The sequence below is a fragment of the Tubulanus polymorphus genome, chromosome 5 (genome assembly GCF_964204645.1).
Source record: "Tubulanus polymorphus chromosome 5, tnTubPoly1.2, whole genome shotgun sequence".
NCBI lineage: Eukaryota > Metazoa > Nemertea > Palaeonemertea > Tubulaniformes > Tubulanidae > Tubulanus > Tubulanus polymorphus.
In genome coordinates this window covers 21,496,415-21,510,983 of record NC_134029.1, presented here as the reverse complement: position 1 = coordinate 21,510,983, position 14,569 = coordinate 21,496,415, and the positions used below count along the sequence as shown (strand labels likewise).

Here is a 14,569-nt window from a genome sequence, read left to right as displayed (position 1 = left end):
AAATTGCCTGAGAGTTTCAATATTCAGACTTAAAACTAATAATACAGTTTAGTGTGCGCTCGGAGTTAACCCCATTCCGCCAAAAGGATCTGTATCTTCATTCAAAATGCTATGACAAAATTCGGTATTTCCTTTTAACATGCAGTACAACACTTCGCATCTAGGAATATAGTTTAGTTAATTTTGAGAGAATGATTTTAGAAAACTGTTAACAGCGCAAAAATTCCGTAGACAAGCGCGCATGGGTAGGCGACGAGGGGCTGTTGGTGATCCATCGCTAATGCAGTCACGAACAATTTAGATGCCGATAAACTACACCAGAATACAGTCAACGACGTCATGACAATACCAAGTATACCTCTGGAATGAAAAGAAAAACAATTTCTGTTAATAGTTAGAATGTTTCGACTTCCAATCGGATATAAATCAAAAAAATTCGTCACGAGGGTCTGACGTTGTTAGAAATCTTCAACATCAAATTGCTACCTTAACCCATGTAGATGACCAGACATTCGCAATGCAAACATTCTCAGATCTCGGTATTTTTCTTGTAGGAAAATATAAATCTTATAGTTCTTCAGAGATAGTACACATTGGTACTATTTACCCTTTCAACTGATGATAACGTGGCAACACTGCCTTCTAGAAATCTTTTGTATAAAAATACGATTAATTGACTGATTAATATTGTTACTGGCAAATTATATATTATTCGAAATAAATGTGTAACTGAATTGTTGTAATTGTTGGTAATAAAAAACATACATGAAAAGCATTTCTTTTAGTTACCGATGTTCGCATATAAGGGCTTTGTAACTAGTCTAAGCCTAGTCTAGTAATACTAGCCTTACAAGCTAGCCTAGATACTGACTCAAGTCATTTCAACTGTATACTCTCATCATCAACTTGATAAATTAGAGTTTTCGGTGTCTGTGAAACAAAAAAATAAGTCAGGAGCTTTTTTTGTAAAACTTGGGAATGTGGGAGGCTTCTGAGGATAGTACAAAATAAGGTAGTTGTAGCAATTGAACACTGTCAACTGTGGATTTCTATTTATTTTACACATGACATAAAATGTGATTTATTTATTTATTATCGAATACGAATATTTACGAATATTTTACGAATTTACGAATATTTACGAATATTTATTTACACTCCAACCATTTCCATGGTATATGGAGGAAAACAGTATTTACAATAATTACATAAACAGTAATAAAAGCTACAAAACTTAATTAACTGGTCTCACACTTATGTACAAAATATACTATTTACTATTTACAATACATATATTTACAATACATACACTACCGGCGGGATTTATATACATCTAGACCTATTTTGATTAATTTAGCCATATTTAAAGTTGGATTTTTTTAATACATCTAAGTTCCGAAAGGTATTTATATCTAAGTGGTTTTCACGGGGTTCGGTAAGCAAATTACAAGACATAAAATGTGATTTATTTATTTATTATCATAACCTTCAAGTGCTGCCCCTATACACATCGTTGACGGTGAATATTGGAACTAACTTATTGCTCACATGCCACAGTAGGAATAACGTTTAATTAGATTAGTTCATGTGTTCACCGCTAGTGATCTGTATAGGGGCAGCACTTGACGGTCAATGTGACACTACTGATTGCGGGCAGAACTACAATATTGCCACATAATTTTTACTCAATGACATCAAACTCAATTAAAATTAGAACAATAATCGCATTATAGCGCCTAATTTCATTAAAATCTATTTAGCTTGGTTCACCTCAACAATTTCTGGTTTCAAAAATCTAGGCTGTATCCAACAACAATCGCAACTAAACAACAAAATAAGATAACAATACACACGTATTTGTAAAAATTACAAGTTTATTATCCATTTTTTGTACAAATAATGATATATCTGTACTGTACAGTTGATAAAGGAAGGCATGTGAAAGATCACAACAGTAGAGCTGACACTATTACTCATTACGATTGACTTAGTGTCTTATTTCTATTGCACACAACGTTTCAAATGTTATCGGCGAATACAATGAAGCGGAATTATCAACATAGAACTAATTGATCCATTCATATAACAGAAATAGCTTACATAATCGACTATGAAATTGCCTGGGAGTTTCAATATTCAGAATTAAAACTAATAATACAGTTTAGTGCGCGCTCGGAGTTAACCCCATTCCGCCAAAAGGATTTGTATCTTCATTTAAAACGCTATGACAATTCGGTATTTCCTTTTAACATGCAGTACAACACTTCGCATCTAGGAATATAGTTTAGTTAATTTGAGAGAATGATTTTAGAAAACTGTTAACAGCGCAACAATTCCGTAGACAAGCGCGCATGGGTAAGCGACGAGGGGCTGTTGGTGATCCATCGCTAATGCAGTCACGAACAATTTAGATGCCGATAAACTACACCAGAATACAGTGAACGACGTCATGACAATACCAAGTATACCTCTGGAATGAAAAGAAAAACGATTTCTGTTAATAGTTAGAATGTTTCGACTTCCAATCGGATATAAATCAAAAAAATTCGTCACGAAGGTCTGATGTTGTTAGAAATCTTCAACATCAAATTGCTACCTTAACCCATGTAGATGACCAGACATTCGCAATGCAAACATTCTTAGATCTCGGCATTTTTCTTGTAGGAAAATATAAATCTTATAGTTCTTCAGAGATAGTACACATTGGTACTATTTACCCTTTCAACTGATGATAACGTGGCAACACTGCCTTCTAGACATCTTTTGTATAAAAATACGATTAATTGATTGATTAATATTGTTACTGGTAAATTATATATTATTCGAAATAAATGTGTAACTGAATTGTTGTAATTGTTGGTAATAAAAAACATGAAAAGCATTTCTTTTAGTTACCGATGTTCGCATATAAGGGCTTTGTTTCTAGTCTAAGCCTAGTCTAGTAATACTAGCCTTACAAGCTAGCCTAGATACTGACTCAAGTCATTTCATCTGTATACTCTCACCATCAACTTGATGAATTAGAGTTTTCGGTGTCTGTGAAACAAAAAAATTAGTCGGGAGCTTTTTTTTGTAAAACTTGGGAATGTGGGAGGCTTCTGAGGATAGTACAAAATAAAGGTAGTTGTAGCAATTGAACACTGTCAACTGTGCATTTCTATTTATTTTACACATGACATAAAATGTGATTTATTTATTTATTATCATAACCTTCAAGTGCTGCCCCTATACACATCGTTGACGGTGAATATTGGAACTAACTTATTGCTCACATGCCACAGTAGGAATAATGTTTAATCAGCTTAGTTCATGTGTTCGCCGCTAATCATGTGTATAGGGGCAGCACTTGACGGTCAATGTGACACTACTGATTGCGGGCAGAACTACAATACTGCCACATTATTTTACCCAATGACATCAAACTCAATTAAAATTCGAACAATAATCGCATTATAGCGCCTAATTTCATTAAAATCTATTTAGCTTGGTTCACCTCAACAATTTCTGGTTTCAAAAATCTAGGCTGTATCCAACAACAATCGCAACTAAACAACAAAATAAGATAACAATACACACGTATTTGTAAAAATTACAACAAGTTTATTATCCATTTTTTGTACAAATAATGATATATCTGTACTGTACAGTTGATAAAGGAAGGCATGTGAAAGATCACAACAGTAGAGCTAATAGTATTACTCATTACGATTGACTTAGTGTCTTATTTCTATTGCACACAACGTTTCAAATGTTATCGGCGAATACAATGAAGCGGAATTATCAACATAGAACTAATTGATCCATTCATATAACAGAAATAGCTTACATAATCGACTATGAAATTGCCTGTGAGTTTTCAATATTCAGAATTAAAACTAATAATACAGTTTAGTGTGCGCTCGGAGTTAACCCCATTCCGCCAAAAGGATCTGTATCTTCATTCAAAACGCTATGACAAAATTCGGTATTTCCTTTTAACATGCAGTACAACACTTCGCATCTAGGAATATAGTTTAGTTAATTTGAGAGAATGATTTTAGAAAACTGTTAACAGCGCAAAAATTCCGTAGACAAGCGCGCATGGGTAAGCGACGAGGGGCTGTTGGTGATCCATCGCTAATGCAGTCACGAACAATTTAGATGCCGATAAACTACACCAGAATACAGTGAACGACGTCATGACAATACCAAGTATACCTCTGGAATGAAAGAAAAACAATTTCTGTTAATAGTTAGAATGTTTCGACTTCAAATCGGATATAAATCAAAGCAATTCGTCACGAGGGTCTGATGTTGATAGAAATCTTCAACATCGCTACCATAACCCATGTAGATGACCAGACATTCGCAATGCAAACATTCTCAGATCTCGGCAGCTAAACATTAATGGTCTACAAGCCAAATTAGTCCATCAAGATCAGCTATTTATGGCCAGTTTTGTATCAATAGATAATAAAACGTGGATAGTCGATGACATAAACCCATTTAGAGTGCGATTTTGACCCTAGGGTTGCGAACATGTCAGAAAAATCACGCGTACATTTTCAAGAATATGCAATTACTGATCATGCATAAGACAATATTCTATCTATAATGGTATCAAGCCATGAGAGTACAATTTCTATCCCAGAGGTATAGGCAAAATGCTTCTTCGTTTATTGCATTGACAAGTTTAGGTTTATAGCATGACAAACTCTTTTAGATATCACGGAGCCATTCTGGTATGATCTCTACACTGCGCGAAAAAAAGAATTTGCTCCGAGACTTGAACCACCAGAAATACATGGTTTATATTATAAGATTAGGCTCAAACAAATTGATACCTTGTTTCTCATTCATATTGAGCTTAGAAATGACCCTTCCAGCCTCTTATCTACCCTGTACATTACTGATCTAACCATAACAGACCCAGCAGCTATAGAAAATAAACTGATTACAAATTTCATCGCACTTTACAAAACTACCCGACCCGATTAGGAGAAACAAGTTATCATTTTTTAGCCTTACAGGGTTACACTCCTGATTCAAGGCTTAAGGCACTTCTAGACATTAAGTAGCTGTATTTTCTTTAACATTCAGATATTTACATGCAGGTTCAAGGCCTACCCGATATAAATAAAGAAATTTTCATGAGCCTTTTAAAGATGCACTCGAATTTCAAAGTAAGCACTCTAAAAGTGAATATTCTCATAGAAGCATCTCCAGTCTGTTGTATTAAAAGACAATGATTTGAAAGTTCATTCACGTAAATTCTTTATTTATGAATGGCTTGTCTATCGCGAGGGAATCGATGAATTTCTATGACTAATGCGCCCTTCAATTCCCAGCGGTCGACGTCGCGCTTATAGAAGACTTACTGTAAAGATAAAACAATGGCGATAAACGACAGTATAACCATCGGTAACAAACAGTAACCGAGAACGCTGACGACAGTACTGCCCGTTACTCCCGTCATGCTCATCATGTTCAACAGGAAATACATGGCCAGACAACCGACGACGCCCAATCCATAGATATATCCGAAATGCACTTTCCCAGCCTGTAAATAAAAGTCATCGATTACGGAAAAGCTTCATTGAGCGTTCAGAAATTAATCATTGCATAATTCACTTATTTCTATGTATATCGTTAATTCTTTTTCTCTCTAATCTCTTGACGATCGAACGTTGCGTAATGATAATCGTGACTCAGATAAACCTACCAGCAGTAATGACCCGCCGAACGCCATACAGAACACGAGCGGCCCGGCGAGGTCCGTGTCTTGCATGATGCTTACATCGGCGCTTTTAACGGGGTTCAATACGACCAACGTCTGAAAAACATAACAAACATAACATCCTTTATTACATAGTACTGTTTACCTGACTTGATTTGCTCCAATCAATTTATAAAAAGCGAAATACTAAAAACATAGATGGAAACAGTTCGATTATAAATGTGATCTAACCATCTCAACAAATTTCCCTGACTTTTCCCTGGTTTTTTGCTATTTTAAATAATTCTCTGATTTTTCCCTGATTTTCAGGTCAGTGACCACCTTGTTCTCCGTTTGTCTTTCTTTTCATTCTCCTCGTTTATAAAAGGCCCCCAAGCCCTACAGTGTACAGCATTGGCTTGCTGCGGTCCGTCAACGCGTCAAAATCATGATAGAATCTTATGCATATTATTACTTATCATCGATAAATTCGATAATACATTCATAAAAAGATTACTGGGATATCAGTAGTTTGAATTAAGAGCGACGTTTCTTGGCCAAAAAGTTCTGGACCCAGTTGCACAGTCGTGACTTAAGTCCAAAAGTGGTCTCAAATCTTAAGATTGGTCTTAAGTTGTTAGATTGGCTATAGAACCAAGTTGGTCTTAGACTGGTCTTAAGTCTAAGCCGCAACTATGCAACTGGCCCCAGGAGCCTCTTCCTAACATGAAATAAACCTCGAAGCTCTTCCAAAACCCTTTTTAGTGGTTCTCAGTCGTTCGAGGGATTAAAAGAATCGCTATACCCGCGTTGTTTAAGAAAACATTGAAATATTAAAAGGATTTTTCCCGCGATATCTTATCGAGCGTAAAAACGACGCACGCATATGTCCGGCATTGTGCGATGCGCGATATTAGATTATTAGTTCATGGCTCAAAGATCACGGGACGCTATAAGCCTTTTAGCCTCCAGTGAATTCGTACATAACAACCGCCATCCATTACCGGGGATAACACCGTAACATCGCCAGCGCCAGCGCCAGCGCCATCGCCATCGTCGTCGGATATACCACAACCCGAAACGTTCGCATCAATTTGCCGTAAAAAATCTAGTTATGTCACCGCGGCTGAAGATAAGTGTTTCAATACGAACGAAAATTATTATCGTCGTCTTATTTGATTTCCCCGCGCGATCAAACGCTTCGCGAAAAACACAGACGGGAATATTCGCGACATTTCACGGCACAATATTCTGACTTCTGTTTCAATGTTTGTCTAACCGCCGCGCGCGTCTCCCATCCGCAAATAATAGTTTATTTGTTCAAGATCGCATTCAGATTTCAGGCCCTAAGTCAACTAACTTTCGCCTTTTAAAAAATTCCAATATCCATAACGGAATACAGTTGACTGTGTATTATCGCGATATTTGGAGAGTTGGTCGCTCGTAATATCTCCTCCTGTATTTTGTCGAATGATTTGTTTATTTAGCAAACACTATATGATTTGCTACCAGAAACCTTCAGGACGAGAGGACCTTATCCTTAGTATTTTAGAGGTGTTAGTTTATACGTTAGGTTCACGATTACTGAAACCAACATATATGGTCAGCAGGACCAAAATATTCCTGAACATGATACTAACAATATGAAGTGGGTGTATCCATAAAAAGATTAATCATATATGTATAGCATTAAGAAACCAAGGAGCATTAATATAATGAAAATGTACCATTGTTTTTGTTCATTTATCACCAGCTAATTCAATTAGTGTACAATGACTGATGCGATAGTTGTCTGCCAGCGAACTTTCATGTCAGATACAGGTTAAATCAGGAAGGTGCAAGACCGGTGATCGGATGTGCATCAATAGATGATAAAATGCTTACATCAGGGATCAATATTGATGAAAAATAAGCGAGAACACATAGACGTATCAATGATAGAGTTGGCTGTTACAAGCATGAAGTAGTAGACAGGGCTTTAGGCTTTAAGGCCCAGTTGCATAGTCATGGCTTAGACTTAAGATCAATTTAAGACCATTTTAGTTCTATAACCAATCTAACAACTAAAGACCATTCTTAAAATTTAAGACCATTTTTGGACTTAAGTCTCAACTGAGGAACCAGCCCCAAGGTTCATAGAAGTAAGGCTGAGGCAAGAGCACTTCTAAATGTTTTTGATAGTATAAGCGCTTTAGCAAGGCTAAAGTGGCACCTTCCTTATCCTTATTAACACCTTCCTAATCCTAATCGTCCTTGTCTAAAATACATGATTGTCCAAAATGATAATTTGGGATCGCAAAAGTCATAAGTTAGCAATTTGTAAGCACTTTTTGAGAGTTTTGTGAAAAGTAAGCACCTTGTAAGGTCCTAGCTAGATTTTTTGAGTGATGAATTTTAGGCATTTTGTACACTTGCTATATTTAAACCCTGGGCTTTCTTATACAATTCAACTTAAAAACTTTAAAACTTTGCATTTCTCCTGGTTAACTGCGGCTGTGCACATCATCGCTATGACATTGAGTAGGCGTTGTTCAGCGCTCCTCATCACTCTAACTACTCGATCACAGAGATAGATTTTAATTGAATTAGAAAGTTTACCATGCGATGAAATTAAGCGAATAAACAGGGCCCTGAAGGTATCGTGGTGAAAAGCCTTTCACTCCATTACACAACAGCAGCTCGGGTATTAGCCAACATTAAACAATCCTTACAGAACTTTCTATTAAGAATATACCGGCGTATGTCAATATCATTTTTCGCAGTCGCTTTCAGAGGAATTACCGGCTTATTAAAGGCGGTAAGGTCATCCCCGAGTCATTTAGTCTCGAGAGCACATTCTTCAGCGTTGTACATATCTTAGAGCTAAATCTAGCACAATGCATTTCTAAACAAGAACTTGAGTAAACATATTCACATGCCGATAGGTATCCACGCTTCAGGATGTAACAAGCCAACCGGGGTACCCGAAGTTTCAAGGGTTCCATACCTTTGATAGAATTTCAAAATCGAATCAGATACGCGTACATCAGCACCGGTTACTGGAACCGCGGATTCCATCAGTTTTCTGATCTATGTTCAACATTCAGACAGCCGACTAGCGCGGCTATGAAATCATCTGAATTCCAGAAATAACCATACGCACAGTTCACCGGGGTAAAATCAAGACAATAAAACGTAATTCTGACGACATTTCTTAAAAATATTATTAACACGACGAATCAACCCGCAGGTACTGAGGTATCGCTGTGAATATATACGGCTATTTGCGAGGTCTCGGATGACAGACGACGGAAGTCGTTTCGTCAAACGACGACGCGCGCTCAAAATCGTTAATGTCTTGATACATCTTTATACACGAAATGTGACGGGAGTATGAAGAAGGAGAGGGGCGCTTTAACAGGGGCGGATCTGAGGGAGGGCCTAACTGGTCCCACCCTAATTTTTGTCAAGATAACATTTTCACAACCCGGCCTTAACCCTTTCAGTGCTGACAAATCATTACCCCATAGTGCTGTGGATAATTTGAACATTTTGAAAAATTCCACCCTAGTGTGTTGAATAACAGGCGTACCACCATAGTGCGTCTACACCCCGGCGCGGTGTATCTTTAGTAACTAATATTTCACTATGTTTGACAGGTGCTGCCATCTTTCTATAGAGATAAAAACTAATTACTAATTACATCAATACACCGCACTGCGGTGTACTAGCAGAATCCATCACCGATTCATACACCGCACAGCAGTGTAGATCCACTGAAGGGTTAATAGAAAGCTACACATCGTGGAAAATCATGGTCGGCCATTTTGTTTTAGAATCACTCCAGATGCTCAGAAAATGACACATAAAAAAAAATTTTTTCTAAGTTTTTTTAAAAACCCCTTAAGGAATTTGCATCTACGGATTTGCGTTCACGTAACAAGTACAATACATCTAGGCCTTAGATTTTTTGGGCCCTGTTATTGAAAATTCCGGAATCAAGCCCTGCTGAACGCTGAGCACGACAGTACAAGGCGGCCATAGCCTAATTCAAATAACCACATAAACCTCAGCGGCAGTAACGTCGTTTATAGCTGCTATTCCTCATTTAACGACGACCAGCGGCATTACGTGTCCGTCATTGAGTAAGATTCGGCAACGATACGAAAGATTAATTAGCGATATATATATATATATATATATATATTATATATATATTTGTATGCGTCGCATATAGAAAATCGGCCATCATTTACAATTCCGAAAACGATGATATAAACGTTTATGCCGAATAATTTCCTGAAAGATGACTAGCGAATGACCGGTATATCGTAAATCAATGATCTAGGTATTATCCGAACCATTTTAGACCCACTCTATTTTAGGTCACTGCGATCATTCGGCCTGTCAAGTAATGTGTCATTAATTGCAGGTCCATCGGTAAGCTGATATAAGCCGCAATCACAAGCGTTTTTCGGCCCGAGCCAAATTAGGCCGAATGGGCCCGTGCCTGTTTGAGAAGGCCCGAGTACGTCCTGCTCAAAAACTAAAGACCAGGCCTGTGCCAAATTTTAGCACGGATGAAATTACTCCATGCGGATGCAAACTGGTTTTAGAAGTGATTCACCTCACTTGCCACAGCATCGGGTTGATGATATACCGGTATTAGTAATTCAACACTGAATGATATAAGTGCGAATGCGCCCTCTAACCTAGGCGCGGACCAAGCCTGTTAAACCCGGTAAAAACGTTTCGGTGCGATCGCGGCTTAAACGTATTCATTTCGATGAAAGAAACTTAATCATGAATCGCGCCACGAAAATAAAAGATTCAGTTTATTCGCTGCTGATGTCTTTAAAACGTCGAAATCATTATCTGATTACGCGAACTGAATCGTCGCATTCAGATTTATGGTATCCGACAAATTTAGAAAAATATTTCAAAGACGAAGGCGGAAGATTTCGAATAATTAATACACTGCGAATGATGATCATTTAACGGCGGCATAAATCTCGAAATCTAGTATGATAATAATACACTCCCGTCTGTCCGACCGACTCTATATATAATACAGCCGTGATATCTCGTAAATCATACGCAAGAGACGGAGAAAAAAAAACCAGCCGCTAATTTGCCACCATTGATATATCCATCGCCGATTGTTAATAAGGGCGGATTGTTTGGTAATGATAAATTTCACGACGTGCACGCGTTCATCCATCACGAATAACCGCATTACACAAGGGCGCGCCGGCGAACTGGTTCATACCAAAAATGTGATTATTAACTCATATCAGCAAACAATTCTTCGCGTGTCATCTATTATCGATACACAGATCCCGACGGCAGCCGCAGCCGCAGCCGCTGCAACTGCTCATTCTTTTCGCATATTTTGCATTTACAATATGAGACGTTAATAGCGCTATAAATATCGTCCCCTATCCTGCGTTTAAACCGAATAACCGGCATATTATAGGTTAATAGTCGAGTTCTGAAAAAGACTTCTTCACCGATGAATATGCTGATGAATATGCTTTGACACTGGTACCCACACACATGTGTAAAGCACGATACCCACACACGTGTGTAAGCAAGATACCCACACACATGTGTAAAGCATGATACCCACACACATGAGTAAAGCACGATACCCACAAACATGTGTGAAGCACGATACCCACACACATGTGTAAAGCACGATACCCACACACATGTGTAAAGCACGATACCCACACACATGTGTGAAGCACGACACCCACACACACATGTGTAAAGCATGATACCCACACACACGTGTAAAGCACGATACCCACACACATGTGTGAAGCACGACACCCACACACACATGTGTAAAGCACGACACCCACACACACATGTGTAAAGCATGATACCCACACACACGTGTAAAGCACGATACCCACACACATGTGTGAAGCACGACACCCACACACACATGTGTGAAGCACGATACCCACACACGTGTGAAGCACGACACCCACACACGTGTGAAGCACGACACCCACACACATGTGTGAAGCACGACACCCACACACACATGTGTAAAGCATGATACCCACATACATGTATGAAGCACGATACCCACACACATGTGTAAAGCACGATACCCACACACATGTGTAAAGCACGATATCCACACACATGTGTGAAGCACGATACCCACACACATGTGTGAAGCACGACACCCACACACACATGTGTGAAGCACGATACCCACACACGTGTGAAGCACGACACCCACACACGTGTGAAGCACGACACCCACACACATGTGTGAAGCACGACACCCACACACACATGTGTAAAGCATGATACCCACATACATGTATGAAGCACGATACCCACACACATGTGTAAAGCACGATTCCCACACACGTGTGTAAAGCACGATACCCACACACATGTGTAAAGCATGATACCCACACACATGTGTAAAGCACGATACCCACACACATGTGTGAAGCACGACAGAGAGAGGGAGAGATTTCAGCGATGCCTTAAATCAGAACGGCCATCCTGAAATTGTGTCGTAGCACAGGTGACAATTTAACACGAAAATACGCCACGAAGCACGGACATGAACGAAGCATTAGCCTTCCCTCCTTCGCGTTCGCAGAGTTTGACACGGTGAGGATAGTTTCGTCCTCGTCGTGACAGATCAAATTAGCCGAGCGAGAAGCGCGCGATTTTCATAACGAGTCATCAATAGTCAACTTGTGTGTATATTTTTACTGAGAAATGTAGTTCATTTTTGATATGAGAACAGACCGGCTAGAAGAGGGAAGGAAGTAATTTTTGATACGAGACGTGCCATGTAACGTTGATGAGTGTCGAGCTACAGTTCGCCCTGCAATCGACGACTGACCTCCGACCAATCAGACGCATCGGCAATTTTCGTCCACCTAGTGCGGCAAGGTTATCGCAATCAGGCAATCGATGAAACTAACTATTGATGTCTGAGGCTTCTTTCGAAAAATATATTCCGTATATCTATGCATATAGAGATATCAACAATCTAAGCCGCGATCATACAAGTGTTTGGCCGGAGCCAACCATTCACACTGGTGCCGAATGAATCCACTCATGTTTGACACAGGCCAAACAACTGACCAGACTTGCGTCAAATTTAAGCCTGGGACAAATTATTCTGTGGTTCTGTAAGTGACTCACCTCACTCGTCACAGCATCGTTTCGATAGCATTTTAGCATCAAGTCAATGATTTGCCTGTGAATGTGCTCTCTTATAAAGCACTGGTCCAGGCCAGTTGACTCGGGCCAAAACGTCTCCGTGAGATCGCAGCGTTTGAAAGGGATTCTTCAACTAACAAAAATTTTGCTGGTGGGATGAAAAAGAAAAAACCAACCAGCTCGAATCTGTTGCAAACCTGATAAAACAGCATTTCCCCAATTGTAACTGTTGATTTCAAAGTAAATCAGAAGATTGTAAAATTGGGCGTTTTCCCCTCCTCCAACATGTTTAATCATAGCAATTATACCTTTACTTTCCATTTTTTTCCTTTACACTAGGTAGTCATGATTTTCATGCGATTTCCTGCTATTTATTACAAAAAATCAAACCTGGGAAAACCCGGCCTTTCATGGATGACAATGTTTCTATTTGAAAATCTTACACTCCGCAACTTACGATTTTGTTATTAGTTTCTTCAATTCCCTAAAACGCAGTGGATACAATATCTCCCCTTGATGATCACCACGATCTTATCGAACCCTTTTTTTTTACATACGACTTACTTACTCATATACATATCACATGTTTTGACAGAGAAAAGTATGAGATGATTAGAGAAGGCAATTATAGAGAGATTACTATAACTCACACGATCTGATGTGTGGATTTAGCAGGTAATTATCCGAAAATATGTCGACTTACAGATAGCCACAACATGGCACTTAAATCACTGGCAGTATTTGATGTGTGATATTAACACATATCAGATGGATGTAATCGCTATCTAGATGACGCTGCCGCAAAAGCTAAAACAGAGTGGCATTCAACTGATTGATAAAAATATGGTGTACGAATCCGGACAACTGGAAAAAAATTAGATGAATCCGACAAGCAATACGGTAATTACATAGCCGAGTGTAGACAGAATATCACAAAACTGCAAACACGCAACGGCTAACTGAGATCATAATTCTGCGCCCAGAAAATGAACTTTGTGTGGTGTCATTCAGCTGACGATGCAGCGAAACATGCAAACATGTCTATGAGCGTTTCTATGTGTGCATTTCCGAGAAACGAGAAACATTGTTTCGGGAAGAACATTTTTCAGATCAAACATGTTTGATTCAGTGGTTTCCCTGCATCGTGTGCATTGGGCTTCAACCATATTCCAATACTATACAGTACAGGACTTCTCAATCTGTCTCCCCTCCCCCCTCTCCCCCTCTCCCCCTCTCTCTCTCTGAACAAACCCAGGATAATTCAACGACACAAATTCCCTCGATGACGTTATAACAAAAAAATCAATTTGTCATTCAGCGAAACGTGTAGAGTATCCAAACACCTGTCAGGCGCTGGCGAGATTATATTTTCATTTCGGAGCTCGTATTGCAATTTACGCATGAAATTTTCATTAACGTCGTATAATTAGGATGACAGCATCGTCGGATAACGAGGTCTAATACAACCACTGATGTCATCACAAGACAGGCCGAGGTTCAACGACATATGAACGTAAATTTGCGACGCGAATCGAGGCAATTTTCGACTCGTCAACAGGTGGAATACTAGAACGAGATCATCTTGTCCTGGCAGGGATTCGAACCTTGTGGCATCGCTCAGCCACAGCACGGAACCCCGCTTCACTATAATCACTGAGGCAAATTTCTCGAATAAACTAACAAATGGAA

The 14,569-nt window shown here is 39.0% G+C and overlaps 1 protein-coding gene across 1 annotated transcript in view; it reads right to left on the bottom strand.

Moving 5' to 3' along the window:
• Positions 1-3,612: 3,612 nt before the first annotated feature.
• The window catches only part of LOC141905594 (protein YIPF5-like), a 34,799-nt gene continuing 23,842 nt past the window's right edge, over positions 3,613-14,569 (bottom strand). The window contains exons 5-7 of the mRNA XM_074794528.1: positions 5,702-5,812; positions 5,358-5,539; positions 3,613-4,199 (exon numbers count right to left, since the gene is read on the bottom strand). Coding sequence (XP_074650629.1) covers positions 4,037-4,199; positions 5,358-5,539; positions 5,702-5,812 — 456 coding nt within the window. The 3' untranslated portion in view covers positions 3,613-4,036. The remainder of the gene's footprint in view (positions 4,200-5,357; positions 5,540-5,701; positions 5,813-14,569) is intronic.